The sequence below is a fragment of the Notechis scutatus genome, chromosome 1 (genome assembly GCF_049901735.1).
Source record: "Notechis scutatus isolate UNSWTSFEM ecotype Mainland chromosome 1, rNotScu1.2, whole genome shotgun sequence".
Taxonomy (NCBI): Eukaryota; Metazoa; Chordata; class Lepidosauria; order Squamata; family Elapidae; genus Notechis; species Notechis scutatus.
The window spans coordinates 164,968,229-164,995,719 of record NC_142009.1 but is presented as its reverse complement, the minus strand read 5'-3'; the positions used below and the strand labels follow the sequence as shown (position 1 = coordinate 164,995,719).

The following is a 27,491-nucleotide window of genomic DNA, read 5'->3' as shown; positions in this document are numbered from 1 at the left end:
CCAGTAGATCACAACCTAACATTTGAAACAGCTTTAAAGTGAATTTCTATGTTTTATATCCAGGGTACATTAGTGACAATTACTTTATAACACTGCTCTCCACATGAAAACATCCAAACAATTAAATGTTTTCTTTAATGTATGAAACAACATTATTGTGAGATGAGGCATTAGAGCTGAGTATTAAGTTGAGCATTATGTGTTATAAATGGCACCAACTTTACAAACCCTCAGGAAGTGAGTTTTCTCTTACCATCTGGGATCCTTTTAAACAGAGATACTATAGATTGATTCCACAGTCTTCTATATACAGTACAAAGCATTTGATTTATATCTGAGCCATTCTTAACCTTTTCAAGAAAATATGCAGTCGTATTTTGCTCTAGACTGGATATTCCTCACTTCTAAATTTTTCTCTCCTCTTTTTGCTTGTTAATCTTTACGGGCTTTTGGAATTTCTCTCCCCTTCCCCACTTTACTTTTTATTTTTTAATCTGAATTTAACATCATGATTGCGTTTCCATAACATGGAAAGGCAGATTAGAGAGTATTAGAGAAGATTAAAGAATAATAGAGGCCTAATATTAGAGGCAATAAGCAAATATCCCTTGCTTATCCTAACAATGACCCAATCACTTTTACTGATCTTTCCTGTGGAACTTGCCAGTCATAGAAAACTCAAGTTGATTCATGTATCTACCAAATGAAATTATTTATATTCTGACATATTGTGTATAACTGGCCTGTGCATTTTGTAAACTTAGGTTTATGGTTTGATATGCTGTGTGAATCCAGCCAATAATGGGTTGTTCAGTAAATTGTGATTTGGTATGTTGCATGGAAACAGGTTTAATGTTGCATCTGCACAATGTCTGCTACCATGATTTTTTCTTACAAACTTGATCTTCAAACTGTAATAGTCAGATTTAGGCTTCTTAATGTTGGATGTAACACTGATCTTTTTGTGTGTTGTAGTGTCCTAGTAATTCAGTCCCTCACACAGGCAGGGGAAGCACTCTGGATTTTTATTTTCTGTGAACAGAATCAGTCATAACTAATATTTACAATACATAGAATAATTTTTCAGATGATTGCTGCCAATTAATGCTAAAAACAAGCCACTGTTTAATATGCTACTCCAGATCAGTACTGTCCTATATAACTGGCAAGATACTGAGAGTCAAGGAAAGAACCTTTCTCATTTCAGCTGATAAAGGTGGGCAGGAAAATGTAGCCAGATGGGTGAGAAACAGTTAATGCCACTTTATGCAAGGAGCTGATATCCTGAAAGAGGCTGTGCTGCTAGAGCTGGATCCTATGATTTTTCTACAGCCCACTGAAATATGCCCACTTTTAGGGTAAGGTGACAGGCAAGGTGTTACTGGTCTGAAAGAAGCCAATTATTCTTGCTTTGGGCCTGGATATTGTTGTGAACGAAAGAAATGTAATTAATAAAGATTCATTTGCCTAGCAGGATCGTAATCCTGCACGTCCTATTGGCCCATATAATGGCAAGTTATGATTGGTTCATTCCGAGCAATCTGACTGGCTGTTGGTGGGCCGCCAAGGTTCAAACACTATCCATTGGTTATCCGGATAGCAGCTTACTCTATAAAAGAGTGACTGCTAGCCGGGGTTTTTTGTCTCTGTTATGCTCGTGAATAAAGAGCTGAAGTTCAGTTTACAGTCTGGTCTCCGTTCATTAACCCATGCCTCAAACATAACAGATATAACAATCAAAGACAATGACCTCTGAAAGTATTGAAAGACAGGGCATACCAACCATTAATACACTTTCTAGACTTCTCAGCAGCGTTTGATATGATTGAATGAGAAATATTGATAGATGTCTCAGTAATTTGGGGGCTGGGAGAAATCAGAGGTTCCATTCCTATTTGCTAGACCAACACTAAAGAGTAACTTAAGAATTGATTATTGTTTATACGTAGGATGCCATCCTTTTGATTCTTGCTATTGAAGCACTGGAGGAAGAAATCTGGAATTTTAGTATGATTTCATCCATGCCATACAAAAATGATATACAACTTTATCTTCACCTGATTCAAGAAAGGTGCAGATGCTTGCAGTTTCTTAGAGGCTATGATTGATTATATACACCCTAACAAACAGAAGATGAATCTAAATAAGATGAAGGAGCAGTGGATAGTTGAGTCTCAGACTCAGGAATTAAGAAGATATTCTATTCTGGCTGAAATCATTCTTTCTTGAAAAAATAGGTCTATCACTTGCCTTTTATATAGCTGTGGAAGTTCCTTGATAAAAACTTCCTTGGTTTAAAGAGAAACATCCTTGATACAAACAGGGAAAGTAATTACTCAGTGAAAAGAGATCATTATCTGGAAGAATATTTTGTTATTGTAGAAATCTTCTGCTATTGAGCAATCCCAGTAAAAATTCATTTGAGTTTCCTATTGCAAGTATGCAGTCTTCTGTATTATTAAAATATTGAAAGAGGGTGATAGATCATTGTACATACATCTCATTTCCAAGGCAAGGCCATGTCACATGCGCTGCACACATATAAAAATACATCGATAATGAAATGTGTGGACTGAAGTGACCAGATGGATCCTGTTCCCTGCCAGACCAATCATCACATCCATAAAGTCAAATCTCCTACAGGTCTCTCACTCCCACAGCAGGTCTAAGAAACAGTTTTCAAAATAGAATTGAAAAGGCTATGGATTCTTTCAAACAGGGCACAGTTGCAAAAAAAGCAAATTGTCCCTCCAGTGATGGATGGGTCTTACCGTTCCACTTTACCCAAGCTTCTTCCTGTTGCAATCATAAGGTATGGTACAAACAGGAAAGTTTTGTTTTTAGCTGGGTTACACAGGAGTAAACTCATGGAGCAGTCTTGCCCATCATTTGAAGGGAGACTGGGCGAAACTGCCATAACAGACAGAATTTGGGTTAACACATAGCCATTCTAATCAGTAGCAGTGCCAACTAAAACTGGTTTTAATACCCCCAATGTTTTATTTATTTTACAGATGAAGAAGGCTTTTGCAAAGCTGGGGAGAGGAGAGAGATAAGGCACTCTCTACTGGTCAAATGATTTCAAAGAGAAAATATTGGTTACTTGCTCTTTGCAAGTCTTAGGTGCCCACAAAAAAGCAAATCTGTCCATTCCAGTAGTGCCTATCTGTCCTTGAGTAGACAGAGCAACCCGCTCATGCTCTGCTTAACTTTCATTTTTCTTGGCTAAGACAAAGCCTGGCCATCTGCAAAGGCCTCAGGAAAACTTCCATCCTTCCCCTACAAAAAAATCTTACTCTGGTTTCTTCTTCTTTCCTTGCAACATTTTCCTTTGACAACACAGACCTTTTGTTGTTGTTTTGTATCTCACCTTAATCAGCCTCCAGGGAACAAAACAAAGGGAGTTAGTCTTGTTCCCTTCTTTCTTGTGAGGAAAGGAAAAAAAAAGACCGAAGGAGAAGCCAACTGTACTTGGAAGTGGGGAATGGAGAAAAGTTGAGAGAAAGATCATTCTCTCCTGTACAAGCAATTAATCAATGTATGAAGCAAATCTTCCTTGCTCTTCACACAACAGCTTGCTAAACAGAAATTATTTGGGAGAAATATATTTAAAGTGTGAAAGATAGAAGCTGTTCCTGCATTTCTGGAGGAAAGTGCTGGAGGAAGAGAGCAAAAGACATTGTCTGGGGAAAGCAGCTTACACTGGAAACGAAGGAAAAGCAGAATACAAGAAGTAAAGTAAACACGGTCCCTGCCAAATGGGTCTGGAAATATTTCTGTGAAAGGCAAGGAAAGAATGAAATCCTTGTAAATGCTATTCAGACAACACTGAAGAGATCAGTATTTTCAGGATCCGGTGATCAGACAAGTTATGGAGTTATTACTGGGCAACATGCATTATGAAATAAGTATATGTCAAACACATCTACATATAGAAAATTCCATAAACTTCCCTATGGTGTGCATTTATCAATGTTTCCTCAGAGTAAAATACAGTCCTCTCACTCCACGGGCATATTAAACACTGAAATTGAAAAAATAAGTCCTGGTTTCTTGGTAGTAGAGTGACTATCTTAGTTAATCCAGGAACTACCAAGGAAGATACACTAGCAGCATCAGATGAAGATCGTGTCTAGTTAAGCAGTGACAGGTTAGATCCTTCCTATAATATCTAACAAAACAAGGAGAAAAATCCAAGCAAGCTGATCTCAGAGTCTTTGGATAGGGATGTATTAATCAGTCTGAGGCATGGCAGCTATTGGTATTTTTAAGGATGGAGTTTTTTTGTTTTGTTTTTTTGTAGACATGAATATAGTTTTCATTGTGGATATGCATCATACCAAAATTTTATTTCTGAGTCCAGCCTAACCATATGCCATTCTTTACAGTTCCCCAATAAATTCAGATTTCTCTAAAAATGGAGAGTGCTTTGCATATAGAGACTGATAGCTGGTAGGATTGTTTTCATGCTGAATCTGTCATTGGTCTCTGTGTCTTTCTTGTGAAGGTTGTTCTAATGTTAGTAAATATTTCAAATCATCAAGTGGCCTCCAGAAATAGTAGAAGGGGAGGATTTTGTAAAACCAATAAAAAGAGAGGTTCATATTAACAGACAGCCAATTTAGTATGTACGTCATAGTGAAGGAGACTTAATATGGAAATTATCATTCCTCAAACATTATTGCAAAAGAGATAAGAACATAAATGCATGTTTTTTAATATTTATTTCCTAGTAAGCAAAGTTTGAAAGGAAAATATTTCCCATTACTGCACATGATTATCAATGATGAATTGAGAAATGCTAGAGAATAGACGTAGGCAATATCAACATCAGATGCCAAAGGCAGTCATCACATTTTTTTTTCTTTTGGCTGCTTACCAGTGTGACTCCTTTTATGTACCATAAGCACATTGGGCCCAATGCAAACCATGCCACAGACGTCACATTTCAGTTTACCATTCGGAAGCCGGATTCCTCCCTCGCCTGACAGCTCCTGCATTTTTCTGTTCTCCCCAATCTCCTGGTTTTCAATCAGGGGCTCTTCCAAACTGCTCCCTTCATCCTGCCCAATGATCCCATCTTCCCGCTTTAGACGCTTTCTGTTAGAATCCTCATCATCGCTTTGCATTTCCCGCTTTATGGAATTTGCTGCAAAAGAAGAAGAAAAAGGAGAAGGAAGAGGAGGAGACATATTACAAATAATTCTGTTTCCCTTACATTCATTTGTTAAAATAATACACGAGTAAACTATTGCATTAATCTTAATCTCACTTTCAAACTATGGTTTATAAAGGATTGTCTTGTTTCTTTCAAATTCTGATTTTTTTTAATGTAATTTACAAACTTGCTCTGCAGAGTACAGCACATTATGGGCTTATGGATAGGATCAAGCCAGGACATAACTACAGAATCAGGGAGCAGAACATAAATACTGGACCAGGAGCTGTTGCTATTTTTTATTACTTGTAAATATCATTTGTATCTTCAAGATAAAATCTTGAAGTCAAAGAAGATCTGGTCTGCTCTAAGGGGATAAATTTAAACTGTTTCTCCATTCCTGGTTGCCATCTAGAGACTTTGGTGTTCCAATTCAATTTGAAAGATACATTAATTTCCTGTAATTCCTTTCTTTATTTCCTTAGACAGTCTTTCTCAAACTGGCACTGCCATGTGGGTGTACTGTAGCCAATGTTCTATATTATCACAACTAGCAATTCTAAGAACATAACCAACATATCTGATAAATCAAGCTGAGATAGTGGGCTTAGGACACTAGTCAAGTCTTTAGGAGCAAACTATATTGATCCCAAGACAAATTACACCCTTATGACCAACCATGACACCAGTCCTTGCTCAACGTTAATTAAATAATATTTCTTTCAGCTAGAATATCATCCAATAGGAAAAGTTTAAAACAGAAGAGAGTATGTTCTTTTAAAATAGGAGAAAAAGGCTGTGGATATTACATATCTTTTGAAATAGGTATTATATTTGTCTTTGTATTTAAATAATAAGTCTGTGGCCTTGCTTTAATGCTTAACACTTCACCCTAAGTGAAGGTTTTATTGTTATTAATAATATATGTTTAAGAACAGGAAAAACAGTTTTTGTAGCCATTTGCAAAAATATTTAATTTTGGAACTGGATTCAAATTTTGCCTTAGCTATACAATAATTAAAATATCGTGACTGCATTTCCTTTATCTTTAATATTGGATTCCATAGCAATCCACTTAAGAGTAATATGCTAATGAGCAGCAGTTTACAAGTTAAGAGGGTTGGGTGAATCATCCCAAATTCAGATCAGCCCTGCTAATTTGTGAACAGGTTTTGATGTATAGAAACATACAAGTTTCTTTATATTGAATCATGTTATATTTTGACCAACAACCCTTCAGGCAAAGCAAACTCTTTCTATTCTAATATACCAAAAATCACTTCAACTGGGGGATTCAAAGGACTGATCTTGAGCCATTTCCCTTGCAACATGGGTGTTTACCCCTGCCAATAGAAATCTTAACAAAAATAACTAAACATTTTTCCAAAATCAATCCAAAATGTTGAAACACTTTATTGGTACACACTTTTCTCTATAGATAAAATAATTTTTTGGGATGCATGCAAAAAAATTAAATTGAGAAAATGCCTCTACTTAAAAATAAAGGAAATGAATATTTTACTAGCCAAGAAATAGACATTTATTTTCTTATTTTGTTTCTTAAGAACAAAGAGTTTGGGATATCAGAAACTTTCTTATATCTGTCCTTTGGAAAGGCCATAGTTGGTGGGGCCAATAAGATGCTGATTGTATACCTAAAATATTTATGAACACTATCTTCCTTAACCCATAATACTGAATTTTTCTAGAAAAATGGCTAGAATACAGTAAGAAAAATCAATAAAACAAAAGAATTTCAGCTTTGAATTACACAGATGTTTAGGTCCAGTTCTTTCTCACACGCTACTTTATTTGTAGAAATTATTAAGTTCCATACTCCACAGAAAATAACTTCGGTCCCTAATCAAAGCTGTTTTCAGTATTAAAAAGATCCACTTGTCCTTTTCTTCTGTCCTTATATCACCAGAAACCTGCCATTAGCATTTGTTGCTGTGTGAACGTTTCCTCTGCTTCTGGGACTAAGAGGAAAAAATTGCAGCTCTCCAAGGAGGGGAATGCTGCTACAGAAGGGATCACCCTGACTCTTTACAAATAGTTATATAATTTTTTTTCTGTGTAGTATAACTTGATAGGGTGCAGTTACAAGTTTAGTGGAGTTTTAACTAGGCCAATCTTTAAAAACAATGAAGAACTGGGAAATAAATCAGATTTCAATTTACTTGAAAATTTATCCATTTCTAAATTTGTTTTCTTAAATTTACTTATCTCATTTTTACACTCCCTGTATCACTGCTATCTCTTAATCTGTCCTATTTATTCCTGCATTAGAAAATGTTTATGCTGGTCCAAAATGTACTGTAAATTTCCTATGTTTAAAACATTGATATTTGTAAGGCATTTTTCCAAAAGTAATACAGTCAAATAAATAAACGTTCACATTTTTTGTCAAAACTAAACAACATTTTAAAATCAATTTTACTCAAGAGACTAAAAACTATTCAAGTCTTATCACTGCAATCCCTTAAGAATTCTTCAGGAGCGGATGGTTGTCCTGCACACAGATAAAATTACACAAGATCTCCAGGGATAAGGAGAGAGTTCTTAACCTTACTCTGCCCAGAAAGCAAATGTAATAGAGAAGGAACAGTCTTGACCAAAATCTCTGGGAGCAAAAGAGGCCTGGAGTCTCTTCTCCCTCTCTCTCTAAAAAACTATGAGGTATTTTTTTAACCTAGATCTCCCAGACACCTTTTGATCAGTGGTCTCCAAACTTGGCAACTTCAAGACTTGTGGACTTCAACTTTCACAATTCCCTAGGCAGCATGGTTGGCTGTGGAATTTGTGAGTAGAAGTCTACAAGTCTTAAAGTTGCCAAGTTTGGAGACCCCACCCCTACTTTAGATGGTCACCAACTCACTCATAATAGCAGCAAATAAGCAGTCATCCTGTTCAAGACTGGAAAATATATAAAATATTTTCTCAACAGCATGAATAATGATGATGACGTTTGTGCTGAGGAAAAGGCACAGTAATTATGCTCATTGTGTGATCGCTTCCCCATCATGAACTGGTTTTAAAAATCTCAAAACAGGACTTTGACAAACTGCTGGGAGCAGGCATATACTGGGGGATAAAAGAGCCTGTGGATCCTATTTTGAAGCAGAATTGAAGAAACAGATGCATTAGAGAAATTTTGTATAAACAGCTTGCTGGCTGGGGAATTCTGGGGTTGAAGTCCAAATATTTAAAGGTGCCAAGTTTTAGAAACACTGCATTAGAGGATGGACAGCTCACAAACCAGAGACTACCCATATATTTATTTGTTTTTATTTATTAATCAAATATATATACCACCCATCTCACTATTTAAATGACTCTGAACTGCATATTTATATATTCCATCTGTTATCTCACCTTTCATAAACATGTCTCATAGAGGGTCAAATAAAAAGCAAACAATGGAATAAATCCTTTTTTCATTTGACCCAATTTGACTTTTATATTCTGAAAACAATATTAAATGGAAAGGCATTGTAGTGTAGATGCACATTTTAAGAGTTTTTTAAAAAAATCCACTGAACATCATGTATGCATATGGCCTGCCGGTATGTCATAGTGTGGTTTATTTTGTGCAGGTAGCTCTTGGCCTATTCATTTAGTGATTGTTTGAAGTTAACAGCAGCACTAAAAAAAGTGTTCGTACATGCCGATCCACATGCCATGTGACCTGCCTGTTGCCTTAGCTGTGAATAAAAGCATTCAAAAAGTTTTAAGCCTCATCCTCTTTTTATTTTATTGTGGCTGTGCAAATGATTGGAATCAAGTTTTCTTGATACTTTTATCATAATTGAAGATTTTCCTTGAAATATGTACACAGCTCTATATTTCATCACTGAAACATTTGGTGAAATTAAAGCAATTTGGATTTGTATTAATATAAGTATAATACTTATATAAGTAAAAGGAACACAAGGGTTCTGAAATGTGAAGAAGCAGCAAAAAAAACAAAAAACCCTCCAATTGCTGAAAAACCGAAGTATTGAGCAGTAGAACAAAATACAATATCTGTCTCATGTTTCTGCAGAGGATTCTAATCTATTCTATGCCCTAGAATTATTATTCAGTTTTGAAAACCTGCAAATAAATAGTTGTCACCGGGGGGAGGGGGTAGAGGTTTTGGCCCATCCAGACTTACATTTATATTGTTCTGTCTGCAGCGACAGATGGTATTTCAAAATATATATAAACTAGTTCAGATTGTGAACTTTTCTTGTTTTTATCATTGCTCTTGGAATAAATAAATAGCCTTGTGGTATCTCATTAAATCCATACATCTGTGTATCAACTTGTTGTTTCTGCAGTGTTCATCCAACACCTTTGGCTTATGTTTATTTTCTCACATAAGAATTTTTAAATCACAAGAAAGACAAAAGGAAAAAGCACACAAAGTATTTTTGAATTGCTCATATGAAATATTTGCCATTCATCTCCTCTGTTCATCATCAATTATTCCTTCACTACTTTGAATGTTTATTTGAAAAAAAAATTGAGAAATTCTAAGTACTTATAGTACATTGTCTAGATTTCTCTATCTGCCAACAGTTCAAAGTACTGATTATTGGACAAGCTGCATGGAGGAATTTCCAAAGTATACTTCCAGGCTGCTGAATACAACAAGAAGCGTGTTCTGTTGCTGGGTGCTAGGCAGCTTCCTGGCATAGTAAAGGCACACTTTGTCTAAGGTGAGTGTTTGTTTGTTTGCTTGCTTGCTTGCTTTCATTTCTGTTTTCTTTGCTGGTCAGGGAAAATTGAGGGACTACTTATTTAAAATGTTAAACACATTTAAATCTAGAAGCCTTCTAGTCTGTAGCTACAGCAGTTCACTGTGTAGGATAATACTACCAAAGTCAAAGGATTCCCAGTCTAATTGTAAGTTCCCAAAAGCATATATAATTCCACCACTGAAACAGATACGTTAAATGTGTCTATGATTCTTGACAAATGTGCCCCTGATTCCATAAAGACTGAACCTTGACACACTAACACCGAGTAATAAAAATAAATAAATAAAGTATAACATTCCCTGGTTGTTTATGCCCCAGGTTCATAGTGAGGATATCATGAAGGTTAAATTTTTCCCACAAGATGAGTAGCTTTGATTCTGAACATCTAGCATAACTTTCACTCATTCTCAACAGCACATATGAACTATGAACTATGCCTGATAAAAACAAGATTGAAGGAATCATTTTACCTATTCCCAAGGATATGTGAGGCCTCATATAATGCTTTTATATTATTGTTACAACACCATTGTTTTTGTTTAGTGCAATACATAAAGTGCTCCGCTATGGTTTGTAAAACTGTTTCCCTCTTAGGATGGTGTCAGATATTATATTACACAATTGTATCACATTAATACTGTATTTTGGATAAAGCATAATCCTAGACCAGTGTACCAAATTATAAATTCCTCCTAAGAAACCAAATTTTCAAATGTAGCTTGTTATGCAGCATGAGAGGCTTTAATAAAAGAAATAATCCAAATCCCATTTGGATTTCTGAAAAGAGCTATTAAGTTTTGATCCTAGTCATGAAAAGCAAGTTACTGACTTTTGCACAACATATTCAGCAATATAAATTCAGCAATATAATCTATTAATCTTGTAAAAAACTTGTTATTATCCAAAGATTCAGAATAGTTACTTGAAAGGTCAGTATACAATACAGTGAACTCCAAATATGGATACAGAGGTAAGGCTTGCATTAAATTATATTTTAGTATTATTTCCTTTAGGGAACTGGGACCTTTTAATTAACTCAACTAATATGGGATATAAATAGTGCCATTTAAAACACAGTATTAGAAAATCCCATGAAAACCCCAAAAAGAAATAGATATAAATCCTGAGAAGATCAACATTGCACAATGAGTTCTGCATGGCAGAAGGCATAAGATTTTTGCCTTTTTGTTAATTCCAAATGAATTCCAAATCTTCTATATATAAAAAAGTGAAATACCACTCACGCAGCATCACAAAATCTCCAGAACCATAAAGTCTACAAACTTGAAATTTGGCACCTATGTTCCTCTTGGCTTCTAGGTGCTCACTAAGAAAGGATTTTTCGAAATGACCATCAGATCATTAGTATTTCTTAATACAGTAATTAACACACTCTGATGCTAAGGAATTATACTCCCACTCCCCACCTGAAAAGAACTCTGTTCCAACTGCCAGTTGCCTCACGTTCCATTACCTTAGTAACTCCACAGCCATCTGCACCACTCAGGTGACTCGAGAATACAGACAAATCTCCAAGTTGCCTCAATGACTCAAGGATGCAAACTATACTTCCAAACAGGAAGCTACTTTGGCATCAAAGATTGAAGTATTTTTATTACCCACCATCCAGTCAGAGCTGAAGAAACTCCTTGGATGAGAAGCAAAACATTTTCAAAGAAAAACCAGAAAATCCAGTTGTCTCCTGAAAAAAAAGCACCTTTGGGACAATTGTTGGAGGATTGTATTTTACAACACTTTTGCTGAACAGACAAGATAGATGATGGATAGATGGAAAGGAATGGAAAGGGGAAAGGAAAGGAAAGGAAAGGAAAGGAAAGAAGGAAAGGAGGTAAGGGTAAGGGAAGGAGGAAGGGAAGGAAAAAGAAGGAAAGAAAAGAAGGAAGGAAAAGGAGGAAAGAAGGAAAGGAATGGAAAGGAGAAAAGAAAGGAAAGGAGGAAAGAAGGAAAGAAGGAAGGGAAAGGAATGGAAAGGGGAAAGGAAAGGGAACCTTTACCTATATTTTGATTTTTTCTTAGTTTCTTGGTTTTTCTTAATTTCTGCAAACCCTAGAATTACAAAGATTGTGAACCTTATGTATTTCAATCACCAACCACCACTGAGTTAATGGATTGTGAACCAAATTTCTCTGCATAGCCCGATCACAAAGTTTTGTCGCGAAGCATGGGTATCCAACTAGTGAATATATAATTAAAGACTGATATATTTTATCATATAAAATATAAATAAAATATATTTACATAAATAAAATATAAATATAATATAACATAAAGCTCAGTGGCTAAGATGTCGATTAGAAAGGTAGGCAGTTCAAATCCCTAGTACCATGTAACAGTGAGCTCCCATTACTTGTCCCAGCTTCTGCCAACCCTAGCAGTTCAAAAGCATGTAAAAATGCAAGTAGAAAAATAGGGACCACTTTGGTGGGAAGGTAACAGCCTTTGGCGTTTAGTCATGCCAGCCACATGACCACGAAGATGTCTTCGGACAGCACTGGCTCTTTGGCTTTGTAATGGAGATGAGCACCACCCACTAGAGCCGGAAATGACTAGCACGTATGTACAAGGGGAACCTTTACCTTTACCTATATTTTGATTTTTTCTTAGTTTCTTGGTTTTCCTTAATTTCTGCAAACCCAAGAATTACAAAGATTGTTTATTTATTTATTTGTCAATTGCTTACAAGATAATAGGTACAAATAAAAACATAGTTATTAATACATGGATACATATAAGAAAAATAAAATATATATAAAAGAAACAATAGGACAGGGATGGTAGGCACGTTGGTGCGGTTATGCACGCCCCCTACAGACCTCTTAGGAAAGGGGTAAGGTGAACAGTAGACAGTCTAAGGTTAAAGTTTTTGGGGTTTGGGGAAGAAACCACAGAGTCAGGTAGAGTATTCCAGACATTGACCACTCTATTGCTGAAGTCATATTTCCTGTAGTCAAGTTTGGTGCGATTAACCTTGAGTTCGTATCTATTGTTTGCTCTAGTGTTGTTATGGTTGAAGCTGAAGTATTCATTGACAGGTAGGACATTGCAATGTATGATTTTATACTTAGATCGGACCAAAGGCGGCATACTTCTAGGTTTTCTAGGTCTAGAATTTCGGGTCTGGTGGCATATTCTGCAACAAGTAGAAGAGTGGAGAACTCTTCTTATGAAATATTTCTGGACTTTCTCAACTGTGTTAATATCAGATACATAATGTGGGTTCCAGACTGATGAGCTGTATTCGAGTATTGGTCTAGCAAATGTTTTGTATGCTCTAGTTATTAGTGTAATATTACCAGAGAAAAAGCTACGTAAGATTAGGTTAACAATCCTTAATGCCTTTTTGGCTATGTAGTTACAGTGGGCTCTAGCACTTAGGTCATTTGAGATGAGTACTCCAAGATTCTTGACAGAGTTTGGATCATCAACAAGGTCTTGACTATTCAGCCTGTATTTTATTTTCTGATTTTTTTTGCCAATATGTAGGACAGAGCATTTATTTGTTGAGATTTGGAGTTGCCATTTGTTTGACCATTCTGATACATAGTCAAAGTCTTTTTGAAGGGTAGCAGTATTGCCTGTGTTGTTGAATAGCTTTACATCATCAGCAAAGAGAACACAGTTGCTCTTGATATGATCACAGAGGTCATTTATGTAGAGTATGAAAAGAGTTGGCCCTAGAACACTGCCTTGGGGGACACCGCTGTTGACAGGTACAGAATTTGATAGGACGGTCCCAGTTTTGACCATTTGTTGTCTTTTTGCCAGGAATGCTTCTATCCAGTAATGTAGGTATCCAGAGATACCATAAGATTTTAGTTTTAGGAGTAGTTTGTCATGTACCACTGAATCAAAGGCTTTACAGAAGTCTATGTAGATTGCGTCTATTGTTTTGCCCTGATCAAGTTGTGTAGTCCATATGTTTTTTCAGTGTAAGAGTTGCAGATCACATGATAGTTTTTTCCTAAAACCAAATTGTTTATTAGAGAGTAGGTTGTTTGTTTCTAAGTGGAGGATGATGGATTGGTTAATAATTGATTCCATGACTTTACAGGTGACGCAGCATAAAGAGATTGGTCTGTAATTTTCAACTAGGCTGGGGTCTCCCTTTTTGAAGATGGGGATGGCTTGTGGCTTGTGACCACAGTTTTGGCAAGGAGCTGGTCCTGAAAGATTTTTCAAAGATTATGCTTCGAGGTTCGGCTATGGCAATGGGTAGCTTTTTTAAGAAGTAGGCACATATTCCATCCGGTCCAATAGATAGAGATGGTTTCAGATTGCGCAGTGCTTTTTCAACAATGTCTTCTGTAAAATCGATATGTATTAGATCATTGTAGTTGTCTGTGGTTCAACTAGGAAATACTGGGCATGATCCATTGCTGTTTACAAATACTGAGCCAAAGAATGTGACCATATTATATAAAATAAAATATATATTATATAAAATATTATATTATATAAAAGAATTGTGACCATATTATGAATGAGAAGTTTCATTTCTCAATAGAAGACAATCCACAGCAGCCAAGATAAAGCAGATTATTTTCAATCTGCAGAACAGCATCTATCACTTTTTCAAGATTTATCAGCTTCAAAGGATTACCCAAGCAGGTTGGTTATAACAAAGTCAACCAAAGGAAGAATAGGAAGTGGTAGAAATTAGATATTTTATTTGACACTCAAACATTGCCTTATTGTTCTTTTCATGAAGATGCAAAAGTACATAGAAATCATACCATTTCATTTAGCTAATCCTGATATTCTATACTTATGACAAATATGAATATCTGATTACATATTTCAACATTAAATTTTTTGCCAATATCCAGTTTGAGATTTTTTGCCCAAGCCCTGCTACCTGAGTTCCATTTATAAACTATAGATATCTTGAGACTAAACCTGGAACTTTCTCTATGCACCATGTTATCCACTTAAAAAGACACAGAAAAGAAATTGTATACTATTTATATTAAATTCTTTTCTAATCTCTTTGAGAAAAAGGGAAGTCCCTCTAACAGAGAAAGGGTTATTTTTCAGGAATGTAGCTGTTTAGGAGTTGAGACTAGGAAAAATGTCATAGGAAACAAATATTCTACTGCCTGAAGTGTTGTGCAAAACGTTTCTTAGAATTTCTTCAGCATTTTCCTGGTTAAAACCAGTTTGTCTGGGGATGATCCAGTTGAACTGCTGCTCGCTCTGAGACTTTTCCATTTTTCCAAATATCTTTAACTCCAAGCTGCAACTAGCAAGGTCCAACTAATACAAATAATCTTTGCATGTTCACAATTCTTGATATTCATTGGGAGAAGCAGAACATTATTTCTGAAATATATCTATGAATCTGTTTTAAAACTAAAAATTCTTAGACACTAAAGTTATTCTAAATTTTATTTGTTAAACCAGGCTTTATTTCCATTTAAAAACTTCTAGGACTATAAATCTCCCCAATACTTAATTATGCAAAGTGTAAAAGAAAGACTTGTTAAGAAGATAAAATACATTAGAGGCAGTATGTATTTAGTGCCACAGTTGTGACCAGTGGTTCAGTCATTAAAAAAAGCAGTTACAAAATGAAAAACCTCACGACCACAACTGTGCTCACAAATTTCCTTGCTTTACAAAGTAAGAATATGACTGAAAACAGCTGATGAGTACAAACAGCAGAAGTTTCTGAGAAGGAGCCAAATAAACGGACAAATGTTATAGCCCTTCGTAATGATTGTCCAGATACTAGGATAATTAGCAAGAAAGAACTTAATGTCTGGATTTATATTCATTAGAGAGGAAGGGATTATAAGAGAGTAAGCAAGCACACAATGGGGCATACATATTGAAAGGAGTGCACTAACTCCAACTGATTGCCTGGTGCGCTCACCTCCAGCTGCTTAGGAAGCAAACCAAACTCTTCAGTGTGAAATTGGTTAGAGTCTTGTCAGTGTCGGGCAGACAGAGGGTTCTAAAGAACTAATTAAAGTAGCAGAGCTGAGCTTGCTAACTTCTAGTTAGCACTTTTTACAGACATACTGTGGAGAAAAGCAGCTCAAAAGAGATAACCTTATTTAAGCAAACTCTCTGCTCTAAGAAGGGGGGGAAAAGAAAAGGGTCTAAGTAAGGACTACTATAACTAACAACTACGTAAACTTCATGAATATCTTCATAAATGACTTAGATGAGGGAATAGAAGAGGAATTAATTAAATTTGCAAATGACGCTAAACTGGCAGGAATAGCCAACACTCCAGAAGACAAGCTCAAGATCCCAAAAGACCTTGACAAACCTGAACAATGGACTCTATCCAACAAAATGAATTTTAATGTGGATAAAAGCAAAGCTTTACATTTAGGCAGGAAAAATCAAAGGTATAAGTACAGATTAGGTGAGACGTGGATCAAAAACAGAAACTGTGAGAGGGACCTTGGAGTCCTAGTGGATGATCACTTGAATATGAGGCAGCTGTGTGAGGCAGCAGCCGAAAGAGCTAATACAATCCTGGGTTGTATAAACAGAGGCATAGAATCAAGATCACGTGAAGTATTAGTGCCACTTTATAAAACCCTCGTAAGACCACACCTGGAATACAGCAACCAATTTTAGTCACCACACTACAAAAAGTATGTTGAGACTTTGGGAAAAGTTCAGAGAAGAGCAACTAAGATGATCAAAGGCCTGGAGACTAAAATATATGAAGAATGGCTGCACAATTTGGGTTTGGCTAGTCTAAAGAAAAGAAGAATTAGAGATGACATGATAACGGCATTCCAATATTAGAGGAACTGCCACAAAGAAGAGAGGGTCAAATTATTATCCAAAGCACCAGAAGGCAGGACAAGAAACAATGGTTGGAAACTAATCAAAGAGAGAAGCAACCTGGAATTAAGGACAAAACTTCCTAACAGTGAGGACAATTAACCAGTGGAACAGCTTGCCTCCAGAAATCGTGAGTGCTCCATCACTGGAGGTTTTTAAGAAGAGATTGGACAGCCACTTGTCCAGAATAGTATAGGTTTCTCTTGCTTGAGCAGGGGATCCCTTCTATTCTATTCTATTCTATTCTATTCTATTCTATTCTATTCTATTCTATTCTATTCTATTCTATTCTATTCTATTCTATTCTATTCTATTCTATTCTTCTTTAACATTGAATATCCTCGACTTATAACCATTTATTTAGTAGCCATTCGAAGATATTATGGAACTGAACAAATGGCTTATAACTAATCCTCACATATGCAGCTGTTCCAGCAATCCCCATAGTCACATGACCAAAATTGGGTACTTGGCAACTGGCATATATTTACAAAGGTTGCAGTATCCCAGGTCATGGCATTGCAATTTGCAACCTTCCCAACTCACTTCTGACAAGCAAAATCAATAGGGGAAGCTGGATTCATTTTATGACTATATGATTCACTTAAGAACTACAGTGATTTGCTTAACAATTTACTTAAAAATCACCTTGCTTAGAAATGGAAATTCTGGTCCCAACTGAGGTCATAACTCAAATACTATTTGTATCTTCTGGTATACTGGTTATTAAATATATATACTGGTTATTAAATATTATATATATACTGGTTATTAAAATGTTAATAGTGACAAGGCTAGAAAATAAAATACTGACTTGTGCCATTGGTCTATGTTAAAGCTCTGGGATTTGTTTGGTTGATCACTTTGTTATGAGATATAGTCTCAATGCTGCATTCTGGTGCATCACGAATTACGTTCCTTTTGATAGCTTCTCATTTTTTCCTCATTTATAGAAATAAAAAAGTCCTTTTTGAATCTTTAAAGCACATATTCAGAGTTTAGTTTGCAGATCAGGGCCTGATATTTTGTGATCAACAAGCATCATACAAACTCTGCATTCATGACTGACAATGATTGTGGTATATTTGTTCAATTGCTTTAAAAAAAAAGTTGGCATATTCTAACAAACAATAAAAACCTACAGTAGTATTTTATGGGGAAAAAAACAATGCAAAGAATTGCAGCCATGAATGGTTACACTTCAGTGCTTGGGGGAGGATGAAGATTTATCAAATCACACACAGAGATACCACAACAGGAACTGAAAAAGAAAACAACTCTCCATAAAGAACAGAATCTAAAAAATGAGCTAGCCTGTGGACTAGAATAACAACCAGAAGCGAGAAGTGTAAAAGACATTTCATACTTCTGGGAACATAGAAACAGCTTTTGGACCTGGTCACCTTGCTGATGAAATAGGCATTGAGCCCTAAGAGAAAGAGAAATAGTGGAACAGGAGATAAAACACTGGATCCCATAAGAGCAGAGTGGATCCTGCAATGCTCTGCAGGAATACAAGGGGAAGAATCAAGTTGCTGATGGCTACTGTTGTGGAAGAAGTTCTTTATTCATTTATTACATGTATACGGCCACATAGCTTGCTGCTGTGATTCTGGGCACTTACAAATTAAAAAATTATACATACACACACAACCAAAAAATAATTGCCGAAGTCATTATAACCATGATAAATAAAATGGTTTAAAATAACAAAGATGTGAGTAAATTGGTGTGTGATTATAATAAAAATTATGAATTAATCTGTGGGTAAGGACCACTTATTTAGTATCTTGCTCAAAATCCTTGGTCGACGTTGAACCATTAAATGTGCATTTTGTTTATTTCACACATATTTTATTTCCAGTATATACTGCTCTTATTCCCATCTGCAACAATCTTCATTATATCCACCAAAACATTTCATAATCAAATTCATTAAATTTGTCACATGCTGTTCTAAATCAACAAACACAGTTAACTTCCTTTCTCAAACTCATATATTTCTCAATGACCTGCTGAAGAGCAAAGTTTTTAGCCTGCATACTCTTTCCCAACATGAAACAATTTTTCACTTTTCAAATTTTGCTCATTGTCACAATTCTAAACTTAATTGTTTATATATATTATTACAAATAGGATTTGTTTAACAACCAGTATTTGGACTGGAAACTCAATTACTAAGTGACACGTCCGTAAGACATCACATGACAATGGACTTATAACCTTATTTCTGCCATATTATATTAATATTCATATTATTAATTTTAATGTTAATATAATATTAATATAATATTAATAAATATTAATATTATCATCACTAGTTTTTAAGCAAGGCATCACAAGACTGAGATCTGTGGTTTTACTGCAGGCTTTCCCATTGATTTTCTTTGCTGGAAGCCAGTTGTGAAGTGTGGCAATCACATGACTGCTGTTTTATATATCTTCAAAATATATTTCCTCTACTTCTTTTAATCTTAACTGTCCCTTGCTCCATTTGATTAGTTAGATTATTCACACTTTCTCTTCTTGTTGTGCTCATTATAAAATACATTTTTCCTATACTTTTCTTATATTCATATTTTTCATCAATCACATATAGTATCATATGCAGTAAATCTATAAATTAATAAATCTTATTTTATTGACTTCCTGACATAATGGACAAAATTACTACCTCTTCTACTACTTAATGTGACTGGTTTGAACCTATTAGATAACTAACTGTGATATTACATCTTCTGTTTCTAGTAGTGCTATAGAGCCCCACAGAAATTTAAACAGACATTCATTAATTGATTGTGCCAGAGAAGCATTTGACTTCAGCAAACACCAATTTTTCCTATCAGTCCATTAAGTTGAGGATTTAGTGTGTGATTTCTTTTCTCATCCTCAGCCTCTTTCACCATCATTTCATCAAGCATATTTTTTCATACTTCCTACCAGCATAACTCCACATACTTCTGTAGTATTTTATAAAAGAACTCTTTTCACTCTGTTTTAAACAATTATTACACAATTTTCCTTCTGACCACTTTGAAATCATTCTTTAGAAGCCTACTTTAGCTGATAACACCTTTTTGTATAGGACTCACACTTTCTTGTCCTACATTTATTCGATTTTCACTCTTGATTCTTTTCATTCATATCCATTTTGCCAAGATTCAGCTTGACACTAAAAAATAATGTTCTGAACTCGGAATCTCTTACTATATCCTTCATTAACTCTTCCTGTTTTTCACTGTAAAATCAAATTAACAATAGTAGATTCATTATCAAGTATATATTCACATATGTTTATATTTAAATCACCTACTTTAAAGAAGTGATTTCCTATATGCCCCAAATAATCACCACTCATTAATTCTTGCATCTGAGTGGCAGGATTACTTTTTATGGACTCTCTCATTTCAATTCCATCCATCCATTCATTTCTGTCACCTTACAAGATAATTCTGCAATCCCACCTAAATCACTTTTGTGATATTGTACTATTTTTGCCAAAACCCATTCCTAGTTTTTATTATAATTGTTGTTGTTGTTGTTGTTGTTGTTATTATTATTATTATTATTATTATTATTACCTTCTGGGATACAACAATCTGTGAATTTCTTCTTTTACAGCATCCTCGGTAAACTGCATTACATCAATTAAAGCTTTCTGAGATACATGTTAGTTTTTATTTAAATTTTATTTTATTTTGTTCCATATATGTACTTACCCACTCCACAAAATCAGACCATATTCATTTAGATGTATTACATCCTTAACTTTAGTTTCACAAACATGCAACATAACTATTTTCCTTTCTTTCATTTAATTAATTCATGAATTATTTTTGGATCTTGCCCACATTCCACAACTAGTAGAATAGGTTACAGACTTTACTGTCTATATACTAATGTTCAGAATAAAATAAATATTAATTCAATTTTTACAACAAAATAAATATGATTTAACAGTAAAATAGCAGTTGAAATATAAATTCAAGAGAAACAGAAGCAAGAGGAAAGAAATAATGTTACCCCTATCTGCTCAGGAATCCAAATGACTTAATTTGGTGATGCAGTAGAGGTTATCTGGATTAAAACCAGAACTGGGGTAAATAAAAGCAATACTGTTATTGGTATCTAGTTTGATAGATGTGGAGAAGATGCCTTCCAAAAGCAAATTCCAGATTGTTCAAAGAAGCAGGAAATAAGAGTGATAAAGAACTTTATTTATCCAGAAAAGCTACATCAACCATGGTTTTTCTGGAAATTGGTAATTGTCAACTTATTTCTTCAGATAATGGATGAAGGAAGAATCAGTTGCTATGTGGAAAATAGGAGGAGGAAGAAGTGTTAGATATGTTCGCTACCTTAAGTTGCTTATAAAAATAATAAAGACAATAAATAAAATCCCCTGTGTATGTGCATTTAGCAAGTTGAAACAAAATCCCAAACCTTTTAAAAACTCTTCATATGTAAGGGTAGAAATTCAGCAGATATTTGTACACATTGTTATTGATCAGCATGATATCTGAGTAAATTTAAAGTAAAGATTTCCTTTCAGATGTCAATATAATGAAAATCAACCAGTTTCCTTAATTTTCCAAAATTGAAAAAGATGAGCTAAGAGTGGGTTAATCGGATACTCTGCAAAGCATAGGGGTTGGACAGCTTTAGCCAACAAATCCAATCCATTCCACTTGTCATTAAAATATTACATTTTAACTGTTTCAATAAGAAACTTTGGCTGCAAGAATATATTGGTCACTTTTATTCACAAGAGATGGTGAATTAATGTTTTACCAGATCTCCCTCTGGAGCTCTTAGGGCTTGAAAAGTGCCCTGGGTTTTGGGGGCTGTGAAGTATATAGGGAGGACGAAGGGGTGGATCGGTTCACTCGCTATTGGGTCATTTTCACCATCATCCTCACTGTCATAGGGGTCTGGTGATTGATTGTCATAGGTTGGAGTTCCCCCCTCTTCTACTGGGTTGTGAGGGATCTCTATGGCCTGGAGGATTTTCAGGATGTGTTGGTGGCACGTCTGGGGCCTTGTTCCAGTCATGCCCTGGTTGGTAGCTCTGGCTTGGGTTTCAGAGCTGGGTTCACACATGCCGATGCAATATGGCCCATCCCTCCGCATCTGTAGCATTTTAACTGGCTTTGTGAGAAGATTAGTTTTGGGGCCAGCTATCCCTTTGGCTGAATGGTCTCTTTCCTTGGTATCTGGTTACTTCTGCATATCGTTGGCACACAATCCACAGTCAACCTTTATGGCCACTCAGAACCACTCAGAGAGTCAGTTTGGAATGTCCCAATAGGCGGTTATACTTGGGCAATTTGCTTGTCCAGGCTTGTTCTGAAAAAGTGAACTAATAGCTGCTCCGGCAAAGGGGGTAGCTTCCCCATGACTCTCCTGAATTCACAGATGTGTCCCTTAATGGGTCGTTTCGGAGCTCATCTTCCATGTATGGATCCTCCTCCGCCTCCTCAGATTTGGCTTCTAGCTCTTGCAGGGAGTCATCAATGTCTTGCAGCTGGGAGGCTACTAGCCATTCCTTTGCTTCTCCCTCCAGCCCCCCGAGGATGGTATTCACCATGGCTCTGTGCGATGGGTAGAGGTAGTCATAGCGCTCTAGGTGGACTCTAGCAGAGTCAAGGAATAGAGCCAGTTGATCTGAGTCCCCATCGAATTTCCCCCTGAGTTGGGGTGGTTCGTTCAGACCTGCTCCTCTCTCATCATGTTGGCCCCTGCATGCTTGCACTTGGTGTATTTGGTGGTCTCTCTCAGCTCTAGTTCAAAGAGAGGGGGGATGGCTGCCTTGGGAGGCTTGCCTGTTGTGTGGAGGATCCACCAGCAGCAGCCTCGGGCTCATTCTCCCTCAGGTGGGTGGAGAAGGGTGGCTGCATTCCTTCCTGCCTCTCCTCACTTCAAAGGGCTCAGTTGCAACCCCCCATCACTTTGGGTGATATGACGGCCCCTCATCACGAAGGGTGGTTCAGTCAAATTTCTCCCTCAGCTGTTCTAAGGATCCCCCCAAGGGTTCCATCAGAGCTTTGGGGAATCTGGCCTGTTCCCAGTCCCTCATCCATTCCAGTTTTCCTAGCTTGCTCAGGGATTTCCCCCAGCCCTAAACTCTAGATGGGGAGCTCAACTTCAGCCATTTTAGCGATTTTTTTTCCACCAATACTCATCCCTTCTCATTTTGGTCACTGAGACAGGCATCTTGGCTTTGATGTCAGGGAGGGCTGCAATTTGGTTCTGGTTGAGCTGCTAGTTCCTGGAGTTCCCTGGGTGAGGGCAAGTTCTACCTTGCTCTCGGTTACCTGGAGCAGGCTCTCTTCAGGTAGTTCACCCTTTGCCATGGTAGCTTGAGTTTCTCTTCACTCACCCCAGGTGTCAGGGAGTGAATGGAGAGTCTGGGGCTCAGGATTCCCAGTTGTTTTTATTAGTTTTGAGAGAGTTGGCTTGCTGTCAGGGTTCCGACCAATGCCCTAATTAAATCATTAGCCTCTGGCCAAGCTTCAAAAGAAATCCAGTTATTTATTAGGAGCTTCATGTTGGCATGGACCAAGTGAAGCCAACTCTGACCTTACTTAATTCGTGCTTTGGCTCTGACCCTGTTTCCCCCTCCCCCCAAGATGTGTCATCAGTCATATTCCCCAACGAAGCAACTTTATGGGTTGTAGAAGTCACTCCCTCCGGCCATTGTGGGGCTCCATGGAGATGACCTTGACGTTGCCAGCTGAAATGTGCTTTGTTTTGACTGAAATGCAAGTTCCTCGATGCAGCTGCGAAGCTCGATTTCCCCATCCCCCTTGCCTATGGCAACTCGAGAGCAGGTCAGAAATGCTTCATGAGTTAACGCTAACATTTTATTGTATTGGATTTTAAAACATTTATGTACAACTAGCATTTCAATATTTCAGATCCTAATAAGCTATAATGGGAATCACCATTCCAACTGAGCACAAATTCCTTTTTCTCCTGGCTACATTGAAAAACAAATTTCTATATTAATTAAGAAACCATGGTTAACAAAATTCAGAACTGCAAACTGTTAAACCAATGTCAAATAGCACAGTTTGTTCTGAAGTAGTTAACTACTGATTTCCAGCTCAGAATAAATAGGAAACTATTGGTAATTGAAGATAATTGATTTGCTTGCTTTTTCACACGAAGGGAAGAATAAAAATTGTATAGGTACAGTCAAAATATTTTCTAGACATTTAAACTACTAAAGCAAAACAAGATTGAATGCAGTTGTAAAGACATAGCTGCATCAAAAACATATTTCTTCTATAAAACCCAGTGTACACATATTATTAGAAAAAAAAGCTTATTTACATGTAAAATTAGTTAAGATACTAAGCCCATGAATTCATACAAAACATGTTCATTTTTGTAAAAGCAAACGATTATGCTTTTGATACTTAATCACTTTTAATTTTGAAGAGGAAACTTTATAAAATGTTGCATCTTTGGTCATCTTCTAATACTTGTTATGATCAAAACATAAAAACAGGAACAAAGGGCTAATATCCCAGATAAAAAGGGATTCTTCTCCCATTCTATGGAGAAGTTACCACATTCAGTAATATTCTTATGTCGCTTAGGATTCACAAATCCATGGGCTCCTCTCTGGTGCATAAATATGATTCATATTCAAACAGGGCCCAATTGCCTACATACACATGTTTAGCTCTCTCTCTCTCCCCTCTTATACTAAAGGGAATCAAGACAGGACAATCTTCAGATTTTACCTCACTCCTTCCTGACTATGCAGACTAAGCTGATATTTGCATAGCAGTCTTGGAATTCGTTCTTCAAGGTGATCTCACTGTTCTTCTAAAGGCAGACTCGTTAAATCTCTTTCCTGCCATCTCAGGTCTCTGGCATTTCATAAGAAAAAGAACCAAATCTACAAATTTGCTCCTATTATGAAGTGGGTGGAGCATTTTTCTCACCCACCTCCCCATGTTTCATCCACCTCTTTGCACAATTTTCCTGTTTTTCCACATTTTCTAGCCATCTAAAACAAAGAACGTACCTGCATGGACATCACAAGATATCATGAACTGTTGATTTCTCAGTTTATGTTTTATACAATGATGCATTTACTGAAATGGAAATTTCAATTAAATGTTAGGTAAAGTTTTTCTTTCCAAAATATCCTTTAGATACCATCCCTTGCTCCTAAATGAATGTGAATATCAAACATATAGAAAAGATATTCTGAATACAGGATAATATTTTTTTAGCTTTCACACAGTTGATTATATACTGAAATGAAGAAACCCAAGTATGAAGCTAATAAAATCAATATGACACAGCTAAATAGGATTGAAACAAGCATCATATCATAGCAACACGAAGCCTTTATAAGCTTGTTCAGTTAATGAATGATAATTACAATTTTACTAAATCTATTTTACAGCTTATGATAGACCATTCAGGCATTTTCTGGATCAAAATAGTGAGCAACTATGATACTGAAATTTGCAACCAAGCTGCAAATATTGAACAATACAATCAGAGGATGCACTGAAGGCATCCAAATAAATTATTAAATAGGCAAACAAACATATAAGTAAACAGGGCTGCACTAGGCCAAGGGGCACTAGCCATTTTCTGCATGAAACTTGTAGCCAGGTTGCATTATGGAGAAGAAGGGAGAAGCAAGTATAATAAGCAATCTAGACAAGGTAGTCTCTAATCCATTCAAGGGTCTTTGCACCCAGTCTGGAACATACAAGAGGATTCATGGGGCACAATGGAAAGTTTTTCTGAGGAAAGTTAGAGAGCAAGCTTAAATCTGATAACCATGGCATTTCCCCAGGTGCTGCCTCATTATTCTACCAGAACAGTCCAGATCCTTCTAGCTCTTAACTTCAGGTGCTCATTCTGCTTCTGCACCAGCAATTGTCTCTTGCTTTTTTGGACCCAGGGGAGACATGGATTTCAGCAACTCCTCCTTTCCAGCTGTGTCCTGTTTAAGATAAAAGTTTCCCTCAGGCTACTCCTGAACAGCTGGCAACAGCACCATCTCCCACAAGTCCCTATACAGATACCAAATCCTCCTCCCTAGCATGGATATGAAAAACACCAAAACCAATGGCTTGTCCAAATGCAACCTGGACACAACAGGGAAGCACCTTACCATCTTGAATGGTGGTTACATATCTGAACTATTCCTGCTGATTGGAAGATTTTTCTAACACTTTGGTTTTCTATAATTTAAGATGGTTATTCCATCACTGCCTTTCTTGAATAACATAAAGTAGTCTTGTCTTCTGGTTGACATCATTTCAATTATTTGAAAGGTGCTATCATGCTCCCCCAGTCTCCTTTGCTCAAGGCTAAACAAGTCTAATTGTTTAATCTCTCCTTTCATCAGAGTTAATTACAAGTCCCCTTAACATTCTCACTGCCCCTTCTAAACCTCTTCCAGTTTCTCCCAAACTATGTTGAAGTTTGCTCCCTGAACTGGGTATAGTACCCAGTGAGGTCTGAGCAAACATAATAAAAAAGAATAATTGCTTCCCATGATTTAAACTATGTTTCTATTGCTGCAGCCATGACATGCTCAGTCTTCAGTCAACTATTATTCAAAGATCTTTTTTAGAAGTATTGTACAGTAACCATTTCTATACCTGTGTATTTGACTTTGGTTTCTGAAGAAAATGACCCACATTGATAACTAATTTATATTTTGGTCATAGATTAGCACGACAACCTTAAGTGTTAAAATTTACAATAATGTCATTATGACAGTCAGGCATATATAACCAAAACTTAGAATGTTAATTATATACACACAAATGATAGGTAGATAGATAGATAGATAGATAGATAGATAGATAGATAGATAGATAGATAGATAGATAGATGAATACATTATCTTTTCTTATATAAAGAGTCAGTTTGGTCTAGTTGTGAAGGCACCCAGCTACAAAGTGGGAGACCCTGAATTCTAGCCCTGCTTTAACCATGAAAGGACAACCTTTCACCAGTCACCCTCTTTTATCCCAACCTGCTTCACCAGGATGTTATTGTGGGGAAAATAGGAGGAGAAAAGAGAATTAGGTATGTTCATCACCTTGTTATTTATAAATAAAGACAGGATAAAAATAAATAAAATATTAATATATAAACTATGAACTAATAGATAAAAATGAAAACAGCTAACCTTCTTCACAACACTTATAAGTACAGTGTAGAAGATCGGAAGACTTCTTTTTCTATTTTCTATTTTCATCTTTTTCTATTTTCACCATTTTCTTTTTTTCTTTCATGGTTTTTACCATGGTTTTAAAATTCTCCAATAAAATTTTTAAAAATTGCTTGTACAGAATATAAAATCACTATCACTAAAATCTACAAGTAAAATTATGATTAATATAAATTATGAAACTATTCATTCAGAAATACACTCACACAAACAATAATAGCAGTAAAACCAAAAAGTTAAATAGCTAAAAATAATCCAATCAAATACATATTCATGGGAACAGTCTTTACCAGTGTGACAGTTCTAAATGGTGTGAATGAATTACTTTAGCATTGTCATGGTCTGTGAAATAACAAAATAAGCACCTAAACTTCACCATTTACCACCCATTTGTGGGCCAAATTTATTCATGAAGTAACAGAATTACTGTTAGTACTAAATAGTATAAGCAAAGTGCATCAGGGTACTCCAGAAATTTGGATAAGAGAGGAATGTTAATCTGAAGATGGATGTCCCTAATAGCATGGGCAATAAAATAGGTGAT

General features: G+C 36.1%; 1 protein-coding gene across 6 annotated transcripts in view; it reads right to left on the bottom strand.

The window, feature by feature from the left end:
• Positions 1-27,491, bottom strand: part of IKZF2 (IKAROS family zinc finger 2) — a 121,066-nt gene that overhangs the window by 45,315 nt on the left and 48,260 nt on the right. For 4 of the 6 annotated variants that reach the window (XM_026673160.2, XM_026673156.2, XM_087949370.1 and 1 more), the window contains one exon: positions 4,880-5,149. In XM_026673160.2, coding sequence (XP_026528945.1) covers positions 4,880-5,149 — 270 coding nt within the window. The remainder of the gene's footprint in view (positions 1-4,879; positions 5,150-27,491) is intronic. The other 2 variants (XM_026673159.2, XM_026673161.2) reach the window with 1 other exon arrangement.